Consider the following 27,908-nt stretch of genomic DNA (forward strand, 5'->3'; position numbering starts at 1 on the left):
AGGGGGCTCAGAGCTGATGATGGACAGGTCAGGAGGAGGCTCAGAGCTGATGATGGAGGAGTCCGGAGACTCAGAGCTTATGATGGAGGAGTCAGGAGGAGAAGACTTAGCCTTGATGATGGAGGGGCCAGGAGGAGAGCTAGGCTTGAGGATGGGGGTCTCAAACCTGATGATGGGGGGGATGGAAATTGAAGGCTCGTTGCTGAGGATGGGGGGCTGAGGAAGGAGCTCTGAACTGGCGGTAGAGGGGTTGGGAGGATGAGGATCAGCCTTGAGGAAAGGGGGGTGAGATTGGGTCTTGGACTTGATGATGTAAGGAGCAGGAGGAAGGGATTCAGCCTTGATAACGGTGGGGTAAGTAACAGCCTCAGACTTGGGGACAAGGGGACAAGGAGGGGTCAGAACAGTGATCCAGTAGGGCCGAGCTGCCATGGCAGCCATGGCCTTTGACTCTTGGCTGGGGGGCTTGAGGAGGGACTTCAAAGTTGGTGCTTTGTCAGGAGAAGGGGGCTCGGAGCTACTCCTTAAGCTGCCAAGGGCAGGTGGGCGAGGAGGGGGTTCCAAGCGGCCCCCAGAAATGCTGATGGCTCGTAGGCGAGGAAGGGGCTCTGGGTGGTCCCCAGAAATGCTGATGGCCTGTGGGCGAGGAGGGGGCTCCCGGTGTCCCCCAGATACGATGACTGAGCATAGGCTTGGAGGGGACTGCGAGGGGCCCCCAGAGGGAGTGATGACCTGTGGGCTCTGAGAGGACTCTGAGGGGCCCCCAGGGGGGCTGATGGCCTGTGGGCGAGGAGGGGGCTCTGAGGGGCCCCCAGAAGTGATGACGGCACGTAGGCTTGGAGGGGACTCCAAGGGGCCCCCAATGGCCTGTGGGCGAGGAGGGGGATCTGAGAGGCCCCCAGAGGGGGTGACGGCCCGTGGGCTCCGAGGGGGCTTCGAGGGGACCCCGGAGGTGATGACAGCGCGTAGGCTTGGAGAGGCCTCCGAGCCTGCGGGGGCGGGGGGAGGAGGGGGCTCTGAGCCACCGCCCCCGAGGGTAGGGGGGCGAAAGGGGGGCTTAGGGCGTAGGGCACCCACGATGGCGGGCATGTGGGGAAGGGGCTCCTTCGCCAAGATGACGGACGGCTTGGCCGAGGGGTCCGAGCCAACCATCATGGGAGGCCTGGCAGGGGGGTCGGGGGCCACAGTGCTGGGGGGCGGAGGCGGGGGCTCGCCCAAGATCACGGTAGGGGGCTGGGGCAGGCTTTCGGCCAGGACGACGGAAGGCCAGGTCTGGGGCCCCGGGGAGCCGGGGCTGGCCCGGGGCTGCGCGGGGAGCTTGGCCCGGAGGAAGAAGGTGGGCTGCGCCGGGGGCACGCAGCTGGTGAGGGCGGGGTGCTGGGGCCGGGGCGGGGGGCAGAAGACGAGCGGGCGCGAAGGGGGCTCGTTGCTGAAGATGGTCGGCCGAGGGGGGACCTCGGGGATGCAGAGGAGCGGGGGGGGGGCGAGGGCCTTGGGGGTGAGCAGGATGGGAGGAGGGGCGGTCGGTGGGGGCTGCGGCAGCTTCTTGTCCGCCATGGCCGCTCGTCCCCTGCGCCGTTACAGAGTGCCGGGGAGGGGGCGGGGAGGGGCGCGAGCCGGGCGGGGGCGGGGGAGGGGGCGGGTCAGGGTCAGGGAATACCTGGCCTAAGTGCACCTGAGAACCGTCTCCTCCCAGCTGCTGCCTCTGGAAATGGCCCAGGCTGGATGGTCAGCGCGCCTGCGCTAAGACCACGCGAAGACTACAATTCCCAGAAAACACCGCTTCACGCAGGCCTAAGGCCGCTCCTTTCCACTTAACGGGCGTCTCCATAGCAACTGCCTCCGCCTCGCCCGCCCCGCCCCGCAGTACCTCCTGGGCAAAGAGGGAGGCGGGACTTGCTAGAGCTGAGGTCAGGGGGCGGAGCCTCTGTTTCACCATCTGTCAAATAAAAGTCATTGGGCCAGCAAATTTTCCAAGTTTACTCTGTGAACTGTGTTCAACACCAGCCTTAGACACTCGCCAGCCATGTGACCCAGGGTGAGGCGCTTAACCATTGCCTGCCTCAGTTTCCTCATCTGTAAAGTGGGAATAATAATAGCATCTTCCCACTAGGGTTTTTGTGAGTCTCACAGGTGATAATATTTGTGAAATATTAACAATAATGAATTAAATTAAATAACAATAAAAAGCTAACCTCAAAGCATGGATATCATGCTAGCTATCATGAGGATGATGTTCTTTTTTATTTTGTATCTCCAGAACATGCCTTACACATAGGGTGGGCATAGGATCTGGGCCTGTGATTTCATGTGGGGGGCCCCCAAGCTTCCGGGTAATCAGGAATGGCAGCCCTGGAGCCCAACCCTTTGCTACATAAGCAAATAAGTTTCTTAGATTGTATTTTGTTAAAATAAAATTAATAACATTACACTTTTATAACACAAATCTTAAACTAGAATAACAGGTACATATTTATTAAAAAAAATAAACATTACCCTTTTCCCAATATGTAATATCAAAAAACAGACAGAAAGCAGTCACTTAAACCAAAAAGGGATTTATTTAATTTGTCTAAAAAAGAGGAAAAAGAGTCAGATTGCCCTTAGCATCGATCTTGCACATACATAGCACAATTATAGACTTTAAAAATAGGCTTGGAGGGAGGGGACACTGTCTGTTAAGTCAAAATGGGAAAATATCAAGGGTGTTAGAACATTATGCACTCTGTTTAATTCTAAAACAGTTTGCAGTCATAAGCATCCTTGTGTTTTTGTAAGAGTGTGTTTGCCACAAATGTTGTAGTGGTCAAGAATCCAGTTTCAAAGCAAAGTCAGTCCTGTATTCAACATGGTCCAAGATGGAGTTGGCTTTGTTCATCCCTTTCAGTAACTTATAAAAACAATTACCATAGCAATAATATTAATAATGCACAAATAATTACCATAGTGACATTAATAATTAATCACATAAAACAATTGCCACGATATTATTAATTAATGACATAAAAATAATTACCATAATAATTGGGTCTCTTTGGGATATAGACCCAAAGTACTGCTTTGTCTGCATCTCATAAATGTTGGTATATTGTCTCATATGTTGTCATTCACTTTAATAAACTTAAGGTTTTGATGATTTTTCTTCGATCCACTCATTTTTTAGGGTTAAATTAGTTTTCAATTAATTTTTAAACTATGCTTCCATGGACCTTTACTGAATGTCATTTTTGTTGCATTATGATCTGAAAAGGGGACATTTAGTATTTCTGCTTTTCTACATTCAGTTGTGAGGTTTTTATGCCCTAATACCTAATAATGCCTAATTATGACCTAATAATGGTCAATTTTTGTGACGGTGCATTGTACAGCTAAAAGAAAGGCATACTCCTTCTATTCCCATTCAATTTTCTCCAGAGGTCTATCTATCTAACTTTTATCGTATCTAACTTTTCTAAGATTCTATTCATCTCCTTAATTTTTTTCTTATTTTGTGGTTAGATTTATCTAGCTCTGAGAGGGAATAGTTGAGGTCTTCCACTAGTATAGTTTGTCCATTTGCTTCCATAATTGATTTAACTTTTCCTTTAAGAATTTGTATATTATGACATATAGTGCATATATGTTTAGTGTTGATATTACTTCATTGCTCATGGTGCCCTTTAGCCCTCCCTACTTATCTTTTTTATTTAAGTCTGTTTTTCCTTTTGTTTTGTCTGAGATTATGATTGCTACCCTTGTCTTTTTTTTTTTTTACTTCAGTGGATGCACAAGAGATTCTGTTCAGCCTCTTATTTTAACTCTGTGTGTATCTCTTTCTGTCTCAACTGTGTTTCTTGTAAACAACATACTGTTAGCATCTGGTTTTTTAATCCATTTTGCTGCCAGCTTCCATTTTATAGGTGAGTATATCCCACCCATGTTCACAATTATGATGACTGTACATTTTCCTCCACCCAATTTTCTTCTGTTTATCCTTCTCTCTCCCTATTCTAAAGTCTCTTTTGCTTCTAACTACCACCTTTCTTTCTCCTCCCTCCCTTTCATCTCTCCCCCATCCTTTTCCCCATTCTCTTATCCCCTTTCCCTCCTACCTCCTTGGTAGGTTAGATTTCTATGCCCAAATCTTGTGTGTGTGTGTGTGTGTGTGTATTTCCCTCTTTGAACCAACTAAGATGAGAAGTTCAAGTGCTGCTTCCCCACCCCTTTCCCCTCCTCCTTGCATGCCTCTTTTATGTGAAATAATTTCCACCATTCTTCTTCTCCCTTCCCCCTTCTCCCAGGGTATCTCTTTCTCACTTATCCACTTTTTTTTCACATCATCCCAACATAATATACAATTATATTCAACTCATTCCTGTACCCTCTGTTGATAGAGAATCCTTCCAACTGCCCTAATGACAGTTCTTAGAAGTTACATGTATCATCTTCCCATATAGAAATGTAAACAGTTTAACCTTATGATTTCTCTTTCATGTTTACCTTTTAATGTTTACATTGAGTCTTGTATTTGAAAATTAAATGTTTTATTCAGTTCTGGTCTTTTCATTAGGAATGCATGAGTCATCTATTTCATTAAATATCCATTTTTTTCCCTTGAAGGATTATGCTCAGTTTTGCTGGGTGGGTTATTCTTGGTAGTAATGTTAGCTTTTTTGGCTTCTGAAATATCATATTCTAAGCCCTCTGCTCCTTTAATGGGGTAGCTACTAAATCTGGTGTGATCCTGACTGTGGCCCCACAGTATTGGAACATTTTCTTTCTAGCTGCTTGAAGTATTTTGTCTTTGACCTGGGAGCTCTTGAATTTAGTTATAATATTTCTGGGAATTTTTATTTTGGGATGTTTTTCAGGTGGTGATCAGTGGATTCTTTCAATTTCTATTTTACCCTCTGGCTCTAGGGTATCAGGGCAATTTTCCTTTATAATTTCTTCAATTTTTTTTTTTAGGCAATTGCGGTTAAGTGATTTGCCCAGGGTCACACAGCTAGTAAGTGTCAAGTGTTTGGTCTGAGGCCAGATTTGAACTCAGGTCCTTCTGACTTCAGGGCCGTGCTGTAACCACTATACCACCTAGCTGCCCCTCCTTTATAATTTCTTGAAATATGTCCAGGCTCTTTTTTTGATTATGAATTTCAGACAGTTCAATAATTCTCAAACTAGCTCTCCTCAATCTATTTCACATGTCAGTGGTTTTTCTGATGAGATATTTCACATTTTTTCATTTTTTTGACTTTGTTTTATTGTTTCTTGATGTTTCATGGGGTCATTAGCTTCCACTGGCTGAATTCTAATTTTTAAGGAATTATTTTCTTCAGTGAACTTTTGTACCCCCTTTTCCATTTGGTCAGTTTCATTTTTTAAAGGAATCATTTTCATCAGGATTTTTTGTGTCTCCTTTTACCAAGCTCTTGTCTTTTCATAATTCTCTTCCCTTGCTCTCACTTCCTTACCCATTTTGTTTTCCCTCTACCACTCTTATTTGATTTTGAAAATAAATTTGTTTTAGCTTTTTCAGGATTTCTTGTTGAGCATGTGTCCAAGTTACATTTTTTTTCCTCTGAGGCTTTGCTGGTAGCTGTTTTAACTTCATTGTCTTCTTCTGAGTTTGTGTCTTGATCTCTCCTGTAATCACAGTAGCTTTTTAGGGTCAGGTTCTTTTTGTTGTTGCTATCTGTTCATTTTTCCAGCCTATTTTGTCACTGAATTTATGTTAAAATTGAGCTCTGTTCTGTGAGGGGGCAAGGGGAGACTCCCCCAAATTTCAGGCTTATTTTCACTGCTGTTGTCAAAGCTAGTTCTAGGGGTTTGGAAGTTTGAGGTGCTTCAAAGGTGGTGCAATGTAGGGAAAAGTGTGGTCACTGCTCTCTTGATCTGTGCTCTGGTCCTTAACCATGAAACAACTGCCAACCTCTTGGGATTACAATTGATACTGCTCCTCAGGGTCCCTGATCCTTTGTGATCAAAAATGCTCCTCCCCACCCTTGAACTATGACCCAGAAGAGGTTATAGGCAATGGAGTCGCCAAACAGCTTTCAGTCCTGCCTCCAGTTTTAGCACACTCTGTAATCTCTTTCTGACTAGTTGCCATCTCTGGCTTGAGAGCTCCCAAAGCTGCTACTCCTTCTGTCACCACCATCTAATCTCTCCATTGGTGTTGTATCCACATGGGCTCCATGCTGGCCCCCAGATCTCTCTCTCTCTCCCCAAGTTGTCTTGGGCAGGAAGAATGTCTCCCCCTGACCTTTTGTTGGCTCTGCCCCTTCAGAATTCAATTTGAGGCATTATTTTAAAGTTGTTTGGAGGGAAAGGTTGTGAGAGGTTCGTTGTTTCCTCTACTCTGCCATCTTGGCTCCACCTATTGGTATCATTTTTTTTTAATCATCACCCCCATTTTGGAATGTATGCCTACTCACCCTGAGAGTCAATGCTGGCAACTAAAAATAAAAAGGAGGTTAAGATGGGGTAGAGCAGTTTGGCAAAGCTAACCAACACCACAGCAGATAAACCCCCTACATGTACAGCCAAGGGTGGAAAGCACATTTCTTCATCTCTTTGCCGGTACCAAGTTAGTGGCTAGGATTACCCGGCATTCAGTGCCTTCTTTTGAGCTCATCGGCTTCTCCTTTCACTCTTCCAAATGCCCACACTTCTGCCCAGGGTGCCAGGGTTCTGGTCTCCCAGCAGCTGACCCACGTCCTCAGTTTCTTTCCAGATCTTGCCGCTCCCTCCCTGCTACTACTCCAAGGGCCATCTTGGTGCTGGTCACGGGTTCTCTCCCAGCCTGCTGCGGTGACCTCCTAAAGCTCATGCTCCCACTCAGGAAACTCCCGTGGCTCCCCGTGGCCTCCAAGAGCAAACAGATTTAGCACGCGCTTACAATGCGCCAGGCACTGCGCTGAGTGCTTTCTAAATGTCATAGTAACGGTTTGCGAAGCGCTTTGCAATATCTCATTGGATCCAAACAACAATCTTGCTTAGTATTGTCCCCATTTTACAGATGAGGCAGGCAGAGAAGTGACTTCAAGCAGGAGTGGAGTCCCAGACTCAGGTGCACAAGGCCCCGCCCCCTTAGCCAGCTTCGCGCAGGTGCTTCCGGCAGCGTTCCCGCCCCCTCCCTCCCCGGCCTGGGCTTCCAGGGCCGCCGGCGGTAAAGCGGTATCGCGCAGGTCCGAAGGCTTCTGGGAGTTGTAGTTCTCGGGCTCCAAGGCGCCCTGCAGTCCCCATAGGAGGGGGCTTCTCTGGGTGGGATACCCGCGCAGGCGCGCCGCCATCTCTAGCCTAGACCGCGGCTGGCCACCTCGCTCCAGACAGACTCCGTGGCTCGGTGGAACGGAGGCAGCAGGTAGCGTTCGGCCCGGGCGGCGGCTGCTGCGGTATCAGAGGAGGGTTGGTTGGTTGGTTGGTTGGTTTGTTTGTTTTTTTGCGTGGAGGCTGACAGTGATGATGGTGGGAGGGCGGGCCGGAGGCGGAGTCCGCCGGCTGGCTCGTGTTATGGTTCGTGGGAGCCTCGCTCGGGGCGGGCGCTGCATCTCTCTGCGCAGCCGCAGGGAGGGGTTGGGGGTTGTACGAGGACGCCTCGGGTTTGGCTGCTGCGGACCTCCGTCTGCGCAGGCGCACGGTGATCTGCCCGCAGGAGGGGCATGTATGAGGGCTCTGGAGGGTTGGCGCAGGACGGAGCTCTGTCTGCGCAGGCGCGTGGAGTGGCGGGAAGGGGTGAAGGGGAGGAGAAGGTAAAACCTGCCCCGTCTCCCTTTGGAATGTCTGGGAGCGAGGAAGAGGCCCACCTTCGTGCGCGGGTGTCACCTGCGGCTACCTCCTTCGCCTCCCTGGGCCTCAGTTTCCTCTTCTGTAAATGAGGGAGTTGGCCAGGATGGCCCGCGAGGCCCCTTCCAGCCCCCGAATGGGGAGTGGGGTTTAACCGCTGTTTTTGTTCTGGACCCCCGGAGCGCCTGGTGCAGCCTGTGGACGGACTCTTCTTAGGATTGTGTTTTTAAATGCATAATTTAAAATTACAAAGGAATCCAATTATGCTGAAATGATTATCCAGATATAAAAAAAAAAAAAACAACCAAGTTCAGGACCCCGGGTTGAGAACTTTAACGTGTGATCCCACATCACTTCACCTCCCTGAGCCTCAGTTTCCTCATCTGTAAAATAAAGGAATTCACCTAGATCAAGGGTTCATTTCATGGTTTCTGTGAACTTGGATGGGGGAAAAATTACGTGTTTATTTATATTAACTTCTAACTGAAATGTATCATTTCCTTCACTTATTTAAAAGCAGTATTTTGAGACGGGGGGAGGGGAGGAGAGAGAGGAGGGAAGTAGGGGGAGGAGAGAGAGGAGGGCAGTGGGGGGAGGAAGAGAGGAAAGAAGAGAGAAAAAGGAAAGGGAGGGGAAAAGTGTGTGTGTGTGTGTGTGAAAGGCATGTGCATGTGAGTCAGAGAATGCCTCTGAGAAGAACTGGCTGGGGAAGAGCCCTCTTCATGCTTGTTTCTGTGAGAGAAAAGCCCCATCTTGAGGCTGTGATTTGTATCTGAGAAGAGCCTGGAGGATGCTCAAAAGAATAATATTGCTGTAATCAAACAAGATGATACACGTAAAGCACTTTGGGAATCTTAAATGTGTTATCTGAATGTTAGCTATAGTGTGTGTGTGTCAGAACTCAGGTACATGTTTTGTCTATATGTTATGGAAGAAATAGTCATCTCCGTGTCAAGGAGATGGCCTATATTTATTTATGCCTATGTGCTTGTGTAGAGGGTGGGGAGTCCCCATTATCATGTTTGTCTGTATTTGAGCAAATCAATCAATCAATATTTATTAAGTGCTTACTATGTGCCTGGCGCTGTGCTGAGCACTGGGGATATGTAAGGAGGCAAAAGACAGTCTCTGCCTTCAAGGAACAAGGAGGCCAGTGCCATTGAGGTGTAGACTATGTGGAAGGGAGTAAAAATCTAAGAAGGAGCCAGGTCATGAGGGACTTTAAAAACGAAAAACAGGATTTTATATTTGATTTGATCTCGGAGGTGTTAGGGAGCCCCTGGAATTAATTGAAGGGTGAGGTGGGGTTTGACATGGTCGGATGGACTAGAGTGGAGAGAGGCCTGAGGCAGGCCGATCCACCCAAAGGCTACTGGAATGGTCCAGACATGACATGCTAAGGGCCTGCAGCAGGGTGGAAGCAGTGCATATGGCTTTTTGGAGAGATGGTGCAGAGGTAAAATAGACAAGAGTTTCTGCAGAGGTGAAATGGACAGGCCTTGGCAACAGCTTAGACATGGAGCGGGGGGGAGATAATGAAGAGTCTAAGATGACACCAAGGAGCCCCTGGGAGGATGGCGGTACCTTCAACAGTAATAGGGTAGTTACAAAGAAGGGAGGGTTTAGGGGAACAGAAAGGAAAGGGAACAGGCATTTATTAAGGGCCTACTATGGGCCAGGCGCTGTACTAAGCACTTTATAAATACCTCTTTTGAGCCTCACAACCACTATATGAGTTAGTTGCTATTATTATCCCCATTTTACAGTTGCAGGAACTGAGGCAGACAAGTTAAGTGACTTGCCCAGGGTCACACAGCTAGTAAGTGTCTGAGGCCAGATTTGACTTAGTTCTTTCTGATTCCTCTATCCACTGCACCAGCAGCTGCCTCTGAAAGATAATGAGTTCAGTTTGGGGCATGTTGCATCTTAGATGTCTGTGGGACATTGAGTTCATGATGCTATACTAGAGGTCAGCAGAGGGCTTAGGGCTGGATAAGTAGATGATACTTAAAGCCTTGGGATCAGCTGAGATCACCAAGTGAAACAGTATAGAAGGAGAGAAGAGGGTCCAGGACGGATCCCTGGGGACTCCCACAGAACTGGATGAAGATCCAGCAAAGCAGATGGAGTAGAAGCGATTGGATAGATAGGATGAGAACCAGGAGAGAGTGGTATTTAGGAAACTTAGAGAGAAGAGAGTATCAAGGAGGAAAGGGTGATCAGGGGGATGAGGTTTGAGAAAAGGCCATTGGATTTGTCAACTAGGAAAGAGAAGTTTGGGTTGAATAATGAGAACTGAAGCAGGCTGGAGAGGGTTAAAAGAGAAAGTGAAAGGAAGGGAAGTGGAGGCAAGTATGGCAGATGGCCTGCTCAGAGAGGTGAGTCACAAAAGGGAGGAGAGGGAGAGGACTATAGTGGGTTGGGACAGATGGATCCAGTGAGGGTTTTTTGAGAATGGAGGAGGCAGCCAGCAGACAGGGAGAGACGTAAGTGAGAGAGTGGTGAAGATAGAGGGACAGTGTGTTGGAGAAGACAAGATGCAGTGGGATCCCTTGTGTACAGAAAGAGGTTGGTTTTGGCAAGGGAAGGACCCTGTCTACACATGAGAGGAGGAGAGGAGGTAGAAGGCATCTGAGTGGTGTGAAATGGGGAGGAGAGAGAGCTCTGGGTGATTGTCCTCAGTTTTTCAGTGAAATATGAAGCAAGATTCTTAGCTGAGAGGATGGAAGGAGGACTGTGGAGGGATGAGAAGGTTTGGAAGAGCAGCTGAGGTGGACAGTGAGTCACTTAGGGAGGTGTAAAGGGATTGGTGAGGGCTCAACTGAGATTATGTAACATACATTTGTAATGGGCCCAGTCAGCACAATTTCATGATTTTCCCCAACTTCATTCAGCAGCACACGGCTAGAAGCAAAGGCAGTGGATAGTGGAACTAATCCAAGATTGGGGTTGGGCAGAGTCTGAGGTTTGTCCCGTCTCCATTAGGATATAGGGACAAGGCACTTGAGAGAAGAGGATAGCGTCGAAATGGATTAGTTCAGCAAAGGCTCAAGAGAAGAGAGGATAGTTAGTACAGGGGTGATAGCCTGGGAAATAACTGAGGAAAGAACTTTGGAAGTCTTGGGGAGAAGAGGGTTAGGAGATGCAAGGCAGAAGGAGAGGTGAGATGACATGATTGTGATCAGTAAGGGAATTTCAGAGTTTGTGAACGTGGGAGTAGAGCATTTGTGGGCGATGGCAAACTTGAAGGAATGACCACCTTGGTGGGTAGTTACCCTCACTGAGCATACAGTCTACAGTACTGGAGACATGATAGGTTCACAGATGGTTATTATGCGAGAAGGAGAGGGGTAGGGCCTGAGGGGAAGAGAAAGAGAGAGAAACTGTCAAAATTATCTAGGAAAACTTGAGGAGGGTGAAACCCTTTTAGCTCAGGGGAGCAGGGAGGAATTTAGTGAGGAGGTGGCCTGTAATTGTATAATTAGAGCTAGAAGGATCCATAAGCCAACCCTCTCATTTTTTTTCGGATGAAGAAATTGGGGCCCATTGGAGTAGATGTGGGAAAATTGGAACTCTAATGCATTGTTGGTGGAGTTGTGAAATGATCCAACCATTTTGGAGAGCAATTTGGAACTATGCCAAAAGGGCTATAAAAATGTGCATACCCTTTGTCCCAGCAATAGCACTTCTAGGGCTTTATCCCAAAGAAATCATAAAAATAGGAAAAGGACCCACATTTATAAAAATATTTATAGCAGCTTTTTTTATGGTGGCAAAGAATTAGAAATTTAAGGGATGCCCATCAGTTGGGGAATGACTGAGCAAGTTGTGGTATGTGAATGTGATGAAATACTATTGTGCTATCAGAAATGATGAGCAGGCAGACTTCAGAAAAACCTGGAAAGACTTGTATGGACTGATGCTGAGTGAAGTGAGCAGAACCAGGAGAATGTTGTGCACAGTAACAGCCACGTTATGCAGCTGACTAACTTTGATAGACTTTGCCCTTCTCAGCAGTGCAAGGATCTAAAACATCTCCAAAAGTCTCATGTTGGAAAATGCTATCCACATCCAAAGAAAGAACTATGGAGTTTGAATGCAGACTGAAGCAGACTATTTGCTCTTTTTTTTGTTTTGTTTCCTCTTTCTTATGGTTCCTTCTATTGATTCTAATTCTTTCTTACAACATGACTAATGTGAAAATAAGTTTAATAGGAATGTATATGTATAACTTATATCAGATTGCATGCCATCTTAGAAGGGAGGTGGGAAGGGAGGGGTAGAAAAATTTAAAACTCAAAAGCTTATGGAAGTGATTGTTGATAAATCAAAACAAATTAATTTTTTTTAAAATGGTAGTTCAAAGTTGAATTCACCAGTGGGAGAAAGGGATCGCACAGATGGAGGGAGATGGCTGCTAAAGCTTTCTTTATTTCTTTATTTTGTATCCCCAGCCCTTAGCGCAGTGCTTGGAATATCATAAGTGTTTATTAAACACACATTCTTAACTTAAAAAAAAAGAAATTAGGGCCCAGAAAGGGGAGGTGACTTGCCCAGGGTCTCATAGGTCGGAAGTAGCAGAGTCCAGATTCTTGAGATGACCTGAGATTTATCATATCATTTGTATTCCCACCATTTTTGTGAGGGAAGGAGGATTCAGGCATTGTTCTCTAAACTTTAGCAGTACTGAAACTGTGGGCTTTGAAAGAAATTTAGATTTATTTAACAAACATTCTCACTAACCAATTTTTTGGAAGAGAGCCTGAAAAATTAGCCATGCTCACATGGAAATATGCTTTGTATGGTTTCACATATAGAATGGGTATCATACTGCTTGCCTTCTCAGTGGGCAAGGGAGAAACTGGAGGAGGGGAGAGAATTTGGAACCCAAAATTTAAAACACTGAATGTTAAAAATTAATTACTAAAAAAAGAAGCGACTTCTGTGAAAAAAAATTAAAAAAAAAGAAAATATAGCCATGGGGGTGGAATGAGGGTGTATTTAAACTAAGAGGTATTGTATACGTTTGTTATACTGTTACAGTTAGATAAAGTGTTAGTAAGCACTTTGTAGGTGCCAGGAGTAGACACTGAGGCTCAGACAGGTTAAATGATTTCCATTTGCTGATTCTCCATTTCCTTGTGGATATCTTCCCCCTTGGAGCATCTGGTGTATCCTGTGTTTCAGCCCCAGCAAAGAACACATGGAGAAGTCAATGGTGACACAGGTCTGTTTGAACCAGGGCTCCTTGCCTTCAGGGCCAGTGCCCTGTCCGCCACACAAGTGCGTTCTTCAGAGAAAACTTTTTGAGGGATTGTGTAAATACCATGAGCTTTATTTTCCGTCATAGGAGCCTGAACCAGCCTCTGTTCTGTTTGTAACCAGTTTAACCTCTTCACTCTGCAGTAGGGATTTTCTGGGCAGGCAGTTCAGACAACTGCAGGCTAGGATGGATGGTCTTCCTCACGGTTGCCTTCTCCTGCACAGGTCTTCCTTTGAGGATATTGCCCTTCCCTTGGAGGTTAACACAAAGGAAGAGGGAATGTCTTCTGGGATCCTGACTGTCAGCTCACAGGTGAGTTGAGTCTCAGGGGCTGCAAATATTTCCTTCTTACATTCTGGAATTTCTCTCCCTAACAAAGTTCTGTTCAGGCGCCTGATGGTCAGATGTCAAGAAAGGAATTCTTCCCCTAGTAATTAGGTTTTCAGTTGCTTTTGCTGCTGGCTTATCTAGTCTGTTCCACTGATTTTTATCTCATTTTCAAATAATAACATATTTTTTTAATTAACTTATTTTGATTTATCAATAATCACTTCCATATGCTTTTGATTTTAAAATTTTTTTAAATTTTCTTCCTCCCCACCACCTTCCTCAAGACGGTGCACAATCTGATATGGGCTATACATATACATTCCTATTAAACATATTTTCACATTAGTGATGTTGTAAGTAAGAATTAGAACCAATAGGAAGAACCACCAGAAAGAGGAAACAAAACTCAACAGAAGAGAAAAAAAATAGCAATTCAACTTCCATAGTTCTTTCTTTGGATGTGGATAGCATTTTCCATCAAAAGGCCTCTGGAGATGTCTTAGATCCTTATATTGCCAGGAAGGGTTAAGTTTATCAATATTAGTCATCACACAACGTGGCTGTTATTGTGTATAATGTTCTCTTGGTTCTGCTCACTTCACTCAGCATCAGACCATACAAGTCTTTCCAGGTTTTTCTGAAGTCAACCTGTTCATCATTTTTTATAGAACAATAGTATTCCATCACATTCATATACCACAACTTGCTCAGCCATTCCCCATTTGATGGGCATCCTCTCAATTTTCAGTTCCTTGCCACCACAGAAAGAGCTGCTATGAATATTTTTGTACATGTGGGTCCTTTTCTTATTTGTATGTTCTCTTTGGAATATGGCCCTAGAAGTGCTATTGCTGGGTCAAAGGGTATGCACATTTTGATAGCCCTTTAGGCATAGTTCCAAATTGCTCTCCAAAATGGTTGGATCATTTCACAACTCCACCAACAATGCATTAGTGTTCCAATTTTCCCATATCTTCTCAAACATTTATCATTTTCCTGTTTTGTCATGTTGGCCAATCTGATAGGTGTGATGTGGTACCTCAGAGTTGTTTTGATTTGCATTTCTCTAATCAATAGTGATTTAGAGCATTTTTTCATATGACTATAAATGGCTTTAATTTCTTTATCTGAGAACTGTCTGTTCATATCCTTTGACCATTTATCAATTGGGGAATGGCTTGTATTCTTATAAATTTGACTTAATTCTCTATATATTTTAGAAATGAGGCCCTTATCAGAAAGACTGGTTGTAAAAATTCTTTCCCAATTTCCTACCTTCCTTCTAATCTTAGTTGCATTGGCTTTGTTTGTGCAAAAACTTTTCAATTTAATGTAATCAAAATTATCCATTTTGCTTTTCATAATGTTCTCTACCTCCTGTTTGGTCATGAATTCTTCTGTTCTCCATAGATCTGATAGGTAAACTATTCCTTGCTCTCCCAGTTTGCTTATATATCAGCCTTTATATCTAAATCATGAACCCATTTTGACTTTATTTTGGTATATGGTGTGAGATTTTGGTCCATGCCTAGTTTCTGTCATACTCTTTTCTAGTTTTCCCAGCAGTTATTTTTTCAAAGAGTGGGTTCTTATCCCAGAAGCTGGGGTCTTCGGGTTTATCAAATAATAGATTACTATAGTCATTGACTACTGTGTCTTGCATATTTAACCTATTCCTCTGATCGACCACTCTATTTCTTAGCCAGTACCAAGCAGTTTTGATGATTGCTGCTTTATAATACAATTTAAGATCTGGAATAGCTAGGCCACCTTCCCCTGCATTTCTTTTCATTAGTTCCCTTGATATTCTGGACCTTTTATTCTTCCAAATGAATCTTGTTATTATTTTTTCTAACTCTATAAAATAATTTTTGGTAGTTTGATTGGTATGGCACTGAATAAGAAAATTAGCTTAGGTAAATTAGCTCGGCCTACCCATGAGCAACTGATGTTTTTCCAGTTATTTAGATCTGACTTTATTTGTGTGAGAAGTGTTTTGTAATTGTGTTCATAGAGTTTCTGGGTTTGTTTGGGGAGGTAGACTCCTAAATATTTTATAATGTCTACATTTATAAGTTTAAATGGAATTTCTCTTTCTATTTGTTGCTCTTAGGCTTTGTTGGTAATATATAGAAATGCCAGTGATTTATGTGGATTTATTTTATAGCCTGCAACTTTGCTAAAGTTGTTTATTATTTCAAGTAGTTTTTACTTGATTCTCTAGGATTCTTTAAGTATATCATCATGTCATCTGCAAAGAGTGATAGCTTTGTTTCTTCTTTGCCTATTCTAATACCTTCAATTTCTTTTTCTTGTCTTATTGCTAAAGCTAACATTTCCAGTACAATATTGAACAACAGTGGTGATAATGAACATCCTTGTTTCACCCCCCATCTTATTGGAAATGCTTCTAGCTTGGAATTCTTCTGTTGATATTTATACCTTTGATTTTATCCTCTTTTCTTATTTGTATAGTCAGCATTTTGAGAATTATATCAAGTGGTATTTGAAAGAGGGGCTATTGGGCTATGCTTACTTTGCCTTGAAAAGAGCTTTAGGTCTTAGTTTTAAATACATGATTTTAATAATAATAAGGAAAGGCCCTTCCATTTCTGTGCTTTGCCGGGCTTTTCCACATTAATGAGTGCTGTGTTTTCTCAAAAACCTTTTCGGTGTTTATTGATTAAAATCAGGTGGTTTTGTTATCTTTGTTGTTCATATGATTAATTATGCTAATTTTCCCTAATATTAAACAAACCTTTTATCTCTGGTGTGCATCCAGTTTGGTCATGTTGTGAATTATTGTCATGATATATTTCTGTAGTTTCCTTGTGAGGATCTTACTTAAAAATTTTATATTGATCATCATTAGTAAGATTAGTGTATGATTTTTCTTCCTTTGTTTGGGTGTCAGGATCATATTTGTTTCATTAAAGGAGTTCAGTAGGGTTTCTTTTCTGTATCTGTTTTTGAGACTCATTTTGTATAGTAGGTGTCATCTGGGTTTATCCAAGTCTTTGACAAGAGATGTTGAAGAGAACCTGGCCTAGGGCAGACTCTGCCCTTGGGGGCTTAATTCCAGGTTGGCATTGATCCCTTAATGAGCATTCTGCTCTTGTTGTAATTCATCCTGTTCTGAAGTCACCTGACTCCACTGTCATCTTGGCCACCCCTCTGTCTCTTCCATAAGAATATTATAAAAGATTTTGTCAAATGTGGGGGGAAGTGGGACCAGCCATTTCCTCCATAGCAGGGGAAGCTGGTGGAAGCTTGACCACCCCCTTGAGGAGCAGCACCCTCAATTCTTTCCCGTGTGTCCGGATGGCACAGGAATGCCCTGCTCAGCATGTTCATGCTTGATTTTCCTTTGCTGACCCAGGCAACAAATGAAGTTCAGCTGGAGTTCATTGGAGTAAGCATGGCCTAGGAAATAGGGCACTGGACTTGGAATCAGGAGAGGAGAAGGGAGGATATTATGCAGAGAACACTGTGTTTAAGTGCTTTACAAATATTATCTCATGCATTTTGCATTTGAAGAAACTGAGGCAAACTGAGGTTAAGTGACTTACCCAAGGTTGCTTAGCTAGTCTGTGTCTGAGGTCAGATCTGAACCCTTGAATCTTCCTGACTCCAGGTTTGTGCCCTGTCTACTGCCTACTAGCCACCTGGCTAGTGGAACTGGATTCAAATCCCCCTTCAGACATTTATAAGATGTATGGCCCTAGGCAAGTCACTTTCCCCTCTCTAGGCTTCAGTTTCCTCTTCTGTAATAGGTGATTGATCTCTGAGATCTCTTCTAGCTCTAACCCTATGGTTTATGAATTATAAGGGTTAGAGTGTACAGCGTATGTAGAATGTAGATGTCTATGTGTTCTGTCTCTCTAAATATATATATATATATATATATAGGTATGTATGTATGTATATGTATAAACACACAAACACACACATATATACATACTATATATTCTGAATCTATAGAGTAACCAGTGAATTAAAACGCCCCATGATTAGGAAAGCAGGGGGTGGAGCCCTGGATCCAGCCTGTTTCTATTTGAACTCCAGTCCTGCAACATTGACAGTCTGGTGGGCACCTCACACTCAGGTTGTGAACAAAACTCATTCTCTTTCCCCCCCAAACTCAAATTTTCTGAACTTTCCCGCCGGCGGACCAGAGACACTGCCTGTCCTCCATTCTCCCACATTTATGATGAGCTCCCCAGCCCCCACCCCACACATCCACTCCTCTGCCAGATGTTTGTCGCTTTGATCTCTGTAACAACTCTCCAACCCAGCCTCTTCTCAAGAGGCCACCACCTTACTTCGGCCCCTCCTTGCATCTTGCCTGAACTGTGGCCTGCTGATTAGTCTCCCTTCAGCCAGCCTCAGTCTTCCCCAATCTATCAAAACTCCTGTTCTGTTCTTTAAACCTTTTACGGCCTTCTCCCAATTTATCTTACCAGCCTCTGAAGTCCCAGAAGTCCTAGTGCGCTTTAAGCTCATAACTTAGAACTGTTTCTTCCTCATCTTCCCACACTTTATGGTTTTGTCATACAGACCTTTTTGCTGTCCCTCACACGAGGTTGTCGCATTTTCCATGGCATCTTCCCATTCGTGGCATGTACAACTTCCTCACCCTTGCCTCATAGACACCCTCTGTTCCTTCAAGACTTAGCTCAGAGACCGCCTTGAACGTGATGACTTTTCTGATTCTGCCCCCCACCCCCCAATGCAGGCCCCACTCCCAAACTACCTTGTATTTAATAGCTTTGCATTTATTGTGTATTTATGCTGTATATACTTAAATATGTAAGCAATGTTTCTTCCCCAATATAATGGAAGTTACTTGAAAATGGGGTTTCCTTTTTTATCTTTGTACCCCCAGCACCTACCACTACCTGCATCTGGTAAGTGCTTACTACGTGCTCGTGGCTTACTTGATTTCTGGCTTCACAGGGTAGAATAAAATCAAGTGTAGAATTCCCAGGAAGCAGATTGCACCTAAGTTTAAAGTCAGTCAGTAAACATTGATTAAGTGCTTACTGTATGTGATGCTGGAGATACAAAAACAATTAGGGGGATCCAAAAGTGGATTCCCCAAGGAAGCAGTCGACGCCTTATCCCTGTCCTAGGGGATGGAGTAGTAGGGGGTTCCCACGTTGAGTGCAAGTTTGGAATCGGTGCCATCTAAGGCCTCTTCCAATTCTGAGCATCCATATTTTCCTATGAATTCTGCCCTCAGGACTGTGTCCCTTCTTTCAAGGTATTCTGTGCCTTTTACTTTAGCGCTAGGCTAGCCACTGTCTTACATTTTCTCATTTATTTCATGGATAAAAGTTTCCTTTCAAGGCATAGGCGTTCCTCCAGGGCACGGCCCATGTACCTTGGTCCCTCTCAGACGTGCAGTAACTCCAGGACCTTGGAGCATTATTGGAACATTCATAATCATCTCCTGTGCCATGTTGAGGGCTTGGCCCAGAACAGGAATGTGTTTGGCATTTCAGGTGTCAGTGACATTCAAGGATGTGGCTGTGGACTTTACCCAGGAGGAGTGGGGGCACCTGGACCCCACCCAGAGGGCCCTGTACAGGGACGTGATGCTGGAGAACTACCGAAACCTGGTCTCATTGGGTAAGAGCAGCTTCCCTTGATACTCAGAATCCTCCTGTGGTTATGTCTGTTTTCTCAAATTGTGAAGAGGCATGAGCTCGCTGAAGGGTTGAGGTAAATCTGGGCTTTGGGATTGAGGAATCTGAAAGAGGGGCTCACAGTTTTAAGGCATCCTGTAAGTCACACAGGGCTTCCCTGGGAGGCTGGTACCACAAGGAGCCCATGTTTCCTGATTTGTTTGTTGTTTGTTTAGATAATTGGCCATTGACCTCCACAGCTAAGGCATGGTGGAGCTGGGACTTGACCAGAGGCCCCCTGGCTCTGAGCCCAATATTCTTTTCATTGTACCATGCTTTCTCTTAGCAACTGCTGATCCTTTTGGGCCATAGAACATGGGTGCCTACACTCCTTCCAGATAAAATATGATCGATATCAAATTGTATGTGAGCTGTTTAATTTGCTGCCCCAGCTGGTATATCTTTCTCATCCATCAGAGGTCCTGAGGACCCAGGGGCTAGGACTGAATCCTGGGACAGCTTATTGCGACCAGAATAAACATACTGGACCTTTTTCTTTCCCCACGAGCAGGTTGCCAAGTTTTCAAACCAGATGTGATCTCCCAGTTGGAGCAAGGGAAAGAACCCTGGATGGTGGAGGCAGAAATCCTAAGAGGCAGCTGCCCAGGTAAGTGAGTGACCTAGTTCAGTGGGAGTCATGGTTGGCAGGAAAGGGTGGAATCTCTCTGTCTTTCTTCAGAGCCTCCTCAGCCTTTGGAGAAGCTCCAGGGTGTTTGGCAGGAGCTCCCTCCCTTCACTTGACTTCAACTCCATCATTTCTCCAGCTTTCCTATTGTTATGAACATTTGACCTGTGCTTGAACGCTTTCACTGATCAGGACCTTATTGCTTTGTGAGATAATCTGTGCTAATTTTAGAAAGGTAAAATTTGTGATTGCAAAGCTGCTTCATCTGACTTTTCCTCCATTGCTTCTTGGGTTTTCCTCTGGTAAGTATGTAACCATCCATCAAATATTGGAAAATCACTTTCCTTCACATTTGAATTTTTTTTAACCTTTTTCCTCTGTTGTCTTTGCTCTGAACTCACAGTAAAAGGGGGCCCTCCTTCTTCCTAAAGAACATTTTTCCCTGTTATTCTGGATCCCATTCCTTCCAACATCTTCCAAGACCTTCATCTTATGATGGCTTCTGCCCTCTCTGGTGTCTTCATTCTTTCTTTGTCCAGAGCTTCCTAACACTTTTAGGTACCTGCAGCGTGCCAGCTCTGTGTTGGGTATGAGGCCTACAAAGACAAAAAAGAAAAGTAGTTTCTGCCTTCTAGGAGTTTCCACTCTACTGGGGAGACGTCACTAACAGAGACAAGCAAATACAAGATAATTGGAGGAGTGAGAGAGGACTGACAGCTGGGGGGCATGGGACCATTTCCTGGGGGGTGTGGCAGCTGAAGGATTGTTGGGAGGAGGTGGGGCACCGGTGGATAGCCCATTCCTGGAGCAGGCCACCTTAGTCCTCTGTGCTTTCTCTACTGCCATTCGCCTCAGCGAAGGTTGAAAATATCCCTTATGTCTTGGTCATGCCAGCCCTGGAGAGATAAAGACAAAAGTAAAACTCTACCTGCCCATATTCTAATGGGAGAGATGAATGTCTATGTAGAGGGGTATTCTCAATATATATACACCCCCATATACATACTATGTATATACATACACACAAGCAGATAGGAGATTACCTTGGAAAGGATGGCATTTGTTGGTGAAAGCCCAGGAAGTGTCTTATGCAGAAGGTGGTGCCTGATCTGAGTTTGAATTAAACCAGGAATTCCAAGAGGCACAAATGAGGAGGAGGAACATTCCAAGTATGGGACACAGCCAGTGCCAAGACTTGGAGACAAGAGATAGGGCGTGTATGAAGAACAGCCGGTGGGCCAGGAAGGAATTCCCACTAGATAGGAATAGGGCTGCTATGGCTGGAGATAACTCTGATTAGGTTAGGATTGTGGTGAGAGAGCTGCCACCACATTAGTGGCCTTGGCAGTAAACATTCCATGGAGAAGAGGCAAGGTTACTAGTGAAAAGCCTTATACAGTGGTCCTGGCATGAGGCAATGGGGGCTTTGCCCCAGTCTCCAGGGCCTCTTTCACTCATGACTCATCCTCCTATTTGCTTTCCACCTCCACCCACACTTAGTCTGTTTCTCTGGCCACCCCTTTCCTTCTACTGCCCTTTGAGAGAGTAGCCTCATTTTCTGTTTATGTTACACCCTACACCCTTATAGTCACTCGTGTCCCATTGTCCCTTATCAAGAGATCATAGGATTTAGAGCTTGTGGTCCAAGCCCTTCCCTCCTCAGGAATGTTGTTACATGTGTGAACAAAACTAGCCCACAGGAACTAGGTCACTTGTTCAAGGCCGCCCAAGTTGTTGGTGATCATGTTCTTTCTCCCCCTTTCCTGTTCTTTCAACGAAAAGACAACTGTGCCCTGCACTTGTTTTTTAAGTTTCATTCATCCATTTCCATCACAAAACTTTCCTTTGCTCCCTTATAAGGGAATAGCACACATTTGACAGTTTTTATTTCTTTTAGACTTCAAGATTAGGCCTGAAGCCAAGGTGTCAACTCTGCAGCCAAACCTTTCTGAAGAAGACTCTTCCCAAACTGTAGTTGAAACAGTCCCAAAGGCCAAGTTAGGGGAAGCCGAGGAATGTGGTGGTCAGTTAGAAAGGAGACCTCAAGTAAAATACTTAGGTCAGATGATTATTACCCACAAGAAAGATCCTCATTGTAAAGAGTATGGAATAAAATTTTGTCTGACTCCAGTCCCTGTTACGGAACCGACTATTCCTGAAGAATCCCATAATAGAGATAGAAGTGGAAAGAGCTCCAAGCCTTCTTCAGAACGGGTCAAAAGTAAAAAAAGTTCTTCAAGTAAGAAACTGTATGAGTGTAATGAATGTGAGAAAACTTTTGTCCAATATGCACAATATACTCAACATCAGAGAATTCATTCTGGAGAGAAACCATATAAATGTGATGAATGTGGGAAAGCCTTCAGCCAGAGTGCATGCCTTACCCGACATCAGAGAATTCATACTGGAGAGAAACCATATGAATGTAAAGTATGCAAAAAATCTTTCAGTCGGGTTTCCTCCCTTACTCAGCATCATAGAGTTCATACTGGTGAAAGACCCTACGAATGTAACGAATGTGGAAAAGCTTTCAGTGACAGCTCATCACTTACTAAACATCAAAGAATTCATACTGGAGAAAAACCTTATAAGTGTAATGAATGTGAGAAAGTCTTTAGCCGGCGTTCAAAACTTATTCAACATCATAGAGTTCACACTGGAGAGAAACCTTATGAGTGCCATGAATGTGGAAAAGCCTTCAGGTGGAGTAACTACTTTAATGAACATCAGAGAATTCATAGTGGAGAAAAACCATATGAATGTCCTGAATGTGGAAAATCCTTCAGACAAAGTAGAGATCTTGGTCAACATCAGAGAATTCATACTGGAGAGAAGCCATATGAATGCAACGAATGTGGGAAAACTTTCAGATGGGGTACACACCTTACTGAACATCAAAGAATTCATACTGGAGAGAGACCTTATGAATGCAGCGCATGTGGGAAAACCTTCAGGCAAAGTGGACAGCTTACTAAACATCAGAGAATTCATACTGGAGAAAAACCTTATGAATGTAATGAATGTGGGAAAACTTTCAACCAGAGCATATGCCTTACTCGACATCAGATAGTTCATACTGGACAAAAACCCTACAGATGTAAAGAATGTGGAAGATCCTTCAGTCGTATTTCCTCCCTTACTCAACATCAAAAAATTCACAGTGGAGAGAAAGCTTATGAGTGTGATGAATGTGGGAAGGTCTTTGGTGACACATCTTCACTTACTAAACATCAGAAAATTCATACAGGTGAGCTATCATAGAACTGTAATGAAAGAGGGAAAGACTTCATGAGTTCAGTCCTTATTCAGCGTCAGAGAATTCAGACTTGAAAAAATACCAGTGAATGTGGAGAAGGCTTTAGGTGGAATAAATATCTTACTGAATACCAAGGAATCCACAGTAGAGGTGAAACTATAGCAAGGTAATGAATGTGGGAAGGCCTCCAGCTAGAGTGTACACGAGGTAGCAGGGAGTTCGTTTTGGGAGTGTCTGAGTTTCTGCTTATAACCTTCTTCTCCTCTGAAAAGCAGTTGTGTCTAGCATGTATCCATCTTCTGTTTAAAAAAAAAATCTTGCAATTGAGTATCCCCCGATTGCAAAAACAACCTGTTATTCAGTTGTTATTTGAATTCATGGATTGGTTCAGATTTCCCGAACCCTTGGGCTCCTCCAAATATTCCATTCTTGCCCTGGCCTCCATTCTTGCTTGCCTGATACTCCGTATTTGAAATCTGACCTTCACCTGCAACTTTTGTTTCTGCTATTTCCATTGGCATCATGGCTCCTTTCCTTTGACTCATCAATTTGACCTTTAGCCTCTTACTTTAACTTTTTTGCTACCTCTGTGTCCACTTCCATCCCCCTGTTCCCTCACTTGTGTGATGAAAACCTGCCTCTCATTTATTGCTCATTTACTAACTAACATTTGGTCATTGATTGTCATGGAATTCTTTTCATATTCCTGTGCAGCCTGAGGGTTTGGAGAACCTGGATTCTTTAATCCAAACTGAAGATCTGACTAATAAAATGACAGAGTTTCTTGCTTAGATCACCTTTTCATGAGCTCATTTTTCCACAAGTTCACATCTAGTGTTGCAAAGATAGGTTCTTCTTTATTACAGGGAAGTAAGTGTCAAGTGTCTGAGGCTGGATTTGAACTCAGGTTCTCCTGACTCCAGGGCAGATGCTCTATCCAGTGCGCCACCTAGTTGCTCCTTATGTATCATTTTTAAAGAGCATTCAATAAGCCCCTTGTGCTAATCAGCTACCTGGCATAGAAGGCAGACCTCTAGGAGGGTAGTAGATCACCAATTAATGATGCTGGCTCATTTTTTTTTTGTCCTTAGCCAACACATCTCTTTAAATGAACTAATTCTGTTGGACCAATTAATGGAGAAGTTGATGGCATCCATCTGGTATGAGCCGACCTTGGTGAAATTGGCAACCACCACCCCAAGATCATCCTTCAGTGCCTGCACATCAAAGGCCATCTCTTGACCTGGATTGACTTTGCCTTCTTACCTTTCGTATTGGCCTCTCATTCCTACCATTTCATCACACTTAACTGGGAGTGATCCATGCAGTTCAGTCGAGGAGAAGTGCCTGATCTTGGTTGACACCAGAAGAGAGAGAGAGAGAGAGAGAGAGAGTGTGTGTGTGTGTGTGTGTGTGTGTTGGGGAGGAGGGGTTGGCAAGGGTCATCAGCAAAACTGCTTGGGCTCTTCCAGAGCCTCCCACAAGTTTAAATCAAGACTGTTCTACAAATTTCTATGTAGAACTAACCTTCCAAACTCTGGGATCTAGATAGTGGTGATAGTGTGCTTTAATAGGTTCCAATCGCAATATATATAGATTTTGAAGAAACAAAACTAAAATACATATTGGCTACTTAAGTGGAATTTTGTTTCAAAATCTAGTGTGCAAATATCTGTATGTGGGGAGTTTGGTGGGAGTAAGGAACCCAGAAATCCTTTAAACACATCTGTGTATTAAAAAAAAGTATTCAAAAGTGAATTATAACTTTCCCCAAATCCCAGTATTGAGAAGCCTGACCTGAAGATCAGAAGTTCCAAGATGTCATGTTGCATGGCCCTAATTGACAGGTACTTCCCACTAAGGCAGAAAAAGGAGAGCAAAAAAGGGTGGGGGATGGGAACAAGGATGTATGCTTGACCAACCCCTCTTTCCCAAATATATTAGCAGTCACATTCTTTATACCCAGTCTCATTCCAAAATATCTATGCTTCTCTATTAGCACGGCTGCTGGGGATCAAGAGATGCATGGGCTGGCTGCTGAAAGTACAGCTCATGGACCAAAGGCCACCTGGTATGCAGATCCTGCTAACTATCCTTACCTACGTGTTCCCAGGTTTCTAATATAGCCACCCCAGGATCCCCAAAGAGGCTCTTTCATTTTTCTTGGGTGGATCTCTTTGCTATCTAGGTATGTCCCAACTTCCATCGACATCATGCCTTGTCACAAACTTTGCATCAGGCAGGAGCCTCCACGATGGCAAAGCTGTGGCCGCAGCCGTGTCATCCAGTGACGTACATGCTCCTGCCGCTGCACTCTTCACAATTCCTCTCATTTCTTCAGCCAGTTCCTAGCTTAGGTAAATATCTTTCTTACATTCTAGCCTCTCAGATGCCTAAATGATCAGGAAAAAATTGGCCATAGAATTTCTTACTTAGTAGTTTGTATCATGATCAGTGATTGCATTTATGGTGAAAAAGACCCCTTTGCTCTTTGAGAGATTTCTCTCCAGCCAGGCAGCAATGCCCTGGGCCTTTAAACAAGGGCAGGACTCAATCTTGGATCATTCCAACTCACCAGGCAGTAGCAGGACTTCTTTTGGGAGGAGGGACAACCAGAACATCCCCCTGCCCATGCGCTCCATGGGTGTGGTTAAGGATAAGTTCATGAAGCAGTTACCTCCTTCTTCTCTCTGATTGACTGGATTGGGAGCAGGTCTAGGACCTGGACTGATAGCCCGAGGTTCCCTAATCTCAGTAAGACCACCATGCCTAATGTGGAGAAGCCTCGAAAGCTAGATAGGGGTCACTCCCACTGGTCCCCTTTAGAATAGACAAGGCGACTAAACCTCGGCTTGGATTGCTAACAAGCAGGTAACTACCATGTAGGCAACTAGTGGGTAGGAGAAATTGCAGTTGGGGTCATTGTGCCCCTTCCTTCCCTGAAAGGTTGGGCTCATGGGGTCTGTTTCCTGCTGTGGTAGCTCAAGCTTCTTGATTGTCATGTTAGTATGACGGAAACTCAAGGGATCATGGGGTCATAGATTTGGTGGGGGAGACTTCATCTTGTCCACTCCCTTCATTTTACAGACCTATGTAAAGTGTCCCAGAGAAGCTAAGTGGCTTGTCCACTATTGTTCTGATAGCAGTAGCATAGCCAGAACTTAAATCCAGGCCTTCAGACTCCAAACCCAGCGCTGTTTCCGCCATGTTGCTCGAGTGTCCAAGATATCTGTGCTCCCTTGCTCGAACCCTTACTATCCTAGAGGTGAATGTGCTGACATTAAAAAAAAAAAGGAATTAAAAAGTGTTGGTGTTTTAGTATTTATCATCTTTTCCTGATACATTATTGTTGTTTTATTGTGATTTTTTAATTTTTGAAGAAGGGATGAGGAAAAGGGAGGATAATGAAGCTAGAAAGGGGCAGAGATGAGGTTGGAGGAAATCCGGCAGTTGGGAGGCCATACGAGTTACCTAAGGTAGTTTTAGCTGAAGGTGAGAGGATGGAGGACTTTAAAGCAATAATGGAAACATGGTGATAGCTTTATGAAAGCACCTGAGATAAAAGTGAGGTCGGCTAAAAGTAACGAATAGGGTGAACCTTTGTTTATGTGTTACCCAGCCGTGAAGGGGGCTAGAGGCTGATTTCTCCCGGCGTTGATGTTTAGTGCCGGTTAAGCAGGATTTTCAGCACTCTGTGGTTTTGAGAGCTACCTGAGCCCAATTCAAAATCAGTGCATTGGAGCAATGTGAAATAAGAACTGAGGAAACTAAGTAGCTACTTAGAGTATAGTTACTCTGTGATGATATGAAATGTTGTTGTTTGTCCTTTGTTCTCAAAGAGTACCATGGCATCAGGAAGGTGCTGCCACATCTTGCAAGTGAATTGGATTCAAGTGAGAGAGGGTTGGGCAAAGTCACCAGCCTAACTTTCTGGCCATCAGGGTCCAGTGGACAGATATAGATCAGGACAACTGGAGATGGCCCCGAGAAGATATGAAATAGCCCAGAAATGAAGCAGACTAGTCTGTTACCACAGCATCTTCCTTTCACGTCCTCTACACTGGGCACATAGTTGAGTTCTGGCCCTTAATGCCAATCTAATAAACATCAGGTTTTCTTTGGAAAAACAATAGACCCATTTGTTTATTTGAGCAGTGGCCCAGCAGCCTTCAAGATTGGCGTGAAGTAATGACTTTCAAGGTATATGTTCTTACTCCACTCTGATGATGTAATACAAATGTGACTTGTAAGGAACAGATTGGCCAAGTTCTACTCAAACGTGACTTCTTGGTAATGTTATACCCTTGCTTGAACCTCAGATAACCAGCAGGAATATAGATGAGGAATAGATGAGCATGGCAATTTCTTGAAGTCAATTTTCAGTTTCATATTCTCTCTCTCCCCCCTTTCCCTCCCTCACCCATTGCAAAAGCAAGAAAGCAGAAAGCTATTACAAATTTGTGTAGTCATGCAAAACCAATTTCCGCATTAGCCGTGTCCGTTTTCTCAAAAGCTCAGCAATTTTTACATTTGCCTAAATGTATCAAGCATGGAGTGTCAGAAATAACACAAAGGGACAAACACTTGCAGCTAAGAGCTTCGAAACATTTCTAAGCCGGTGTCCAAAGGAAAACGAAAAAGGCCGACATTATTATTGAACAAGATAAAACCAGTTTCAGTTTATAGACCATCATCAAAAAGTCCTTAATATCTGGTTTTTGAAAATTTAACTTTTTTTCTTAGCTTCAGCTCATTTTATATGTATTTGATATTGAGTTAAAGTTGGGAGGGGGTGGGAAAGCTCTTCCAAAAGCATGATTAAAAGTAATGAAAATATTTTCACCAGGAACTAGTAATTGGAAAAATTAACAACTTAAAATAAAATAAAGCTAAGACCTGTTTCTCCTGATAGCTGTAGGTAGTTTGATAACATGTTTTGTGCAAGCATTTTGTAACATTTACATATTTTATTTCCAAATAGAT

At 44.0% G+C, this 27,908-nt stretch overlaps 2 protein-coding genes across 2 annotated transcripts in view; one reads left to right on the top strand and one right to left on the bottom strand.

The window, feature by feature from the left end:
* Positions 1–1,557, bottom strand: part of LOC114042779 (leucine-rich repeat extensin-like protein 3) — a 2,392-nt gene extending 835 nt beyond the window's left edge. The window contains exon 1 of the mRNA XM_027861489.1: positions 8–1,557. Within this exon, the coding sequence (XP_027717290.1) occupies positions 8–1,557 (1,550 nt within the window). The remainder of the gene's footprint in view (positions 1–7) is intronic.
* Positions 1,558–7,246: 5,689 nt separating this feature from the next.
* On the top strand, positions 7,247–26,195 carry LOC114043105 (zinc finger protein 501-like). Its single transcript, XM_027862045.1, has 6 exons — positions 7,247–7,342; positions 13,252–13,339; positions 18,862–18,988; positions 19,556–19,651; positions 21,567–22,916; positions 24,017–26,195. Exons 2-6 carry the CDS (start codon positions 13,307–13,309, stop codon positions 24,031–24,033), a joined length of 1,623 nt encoding a protein of 540 aa, XP_027717846.1. The 5' UTR covers positions 7,247–7,342; positions 13,252–13,306; the 3' UTR covers positions 24,034–26,195.
* Positions 26,196–27,908: the final 1,713 nt, after the last annotated feature.

The sequence above is a fragment of the Vombatus ursinus genome, unplaced genomic scaffold (genome assembly GCF_900497805.2).
Source record: "Vombatus ursinus unplaced genomic scaffold, bare-nosed wombat genome assembly UNPS02014768.1, whole genome shotgun sequence".
Classification (NCBI taxonomy): Eukaryota; Metazoa; Chordata; class Mammalia; order Diprotodontia; family Vombatidae; genus Vombatus; species Vombatus ursinus.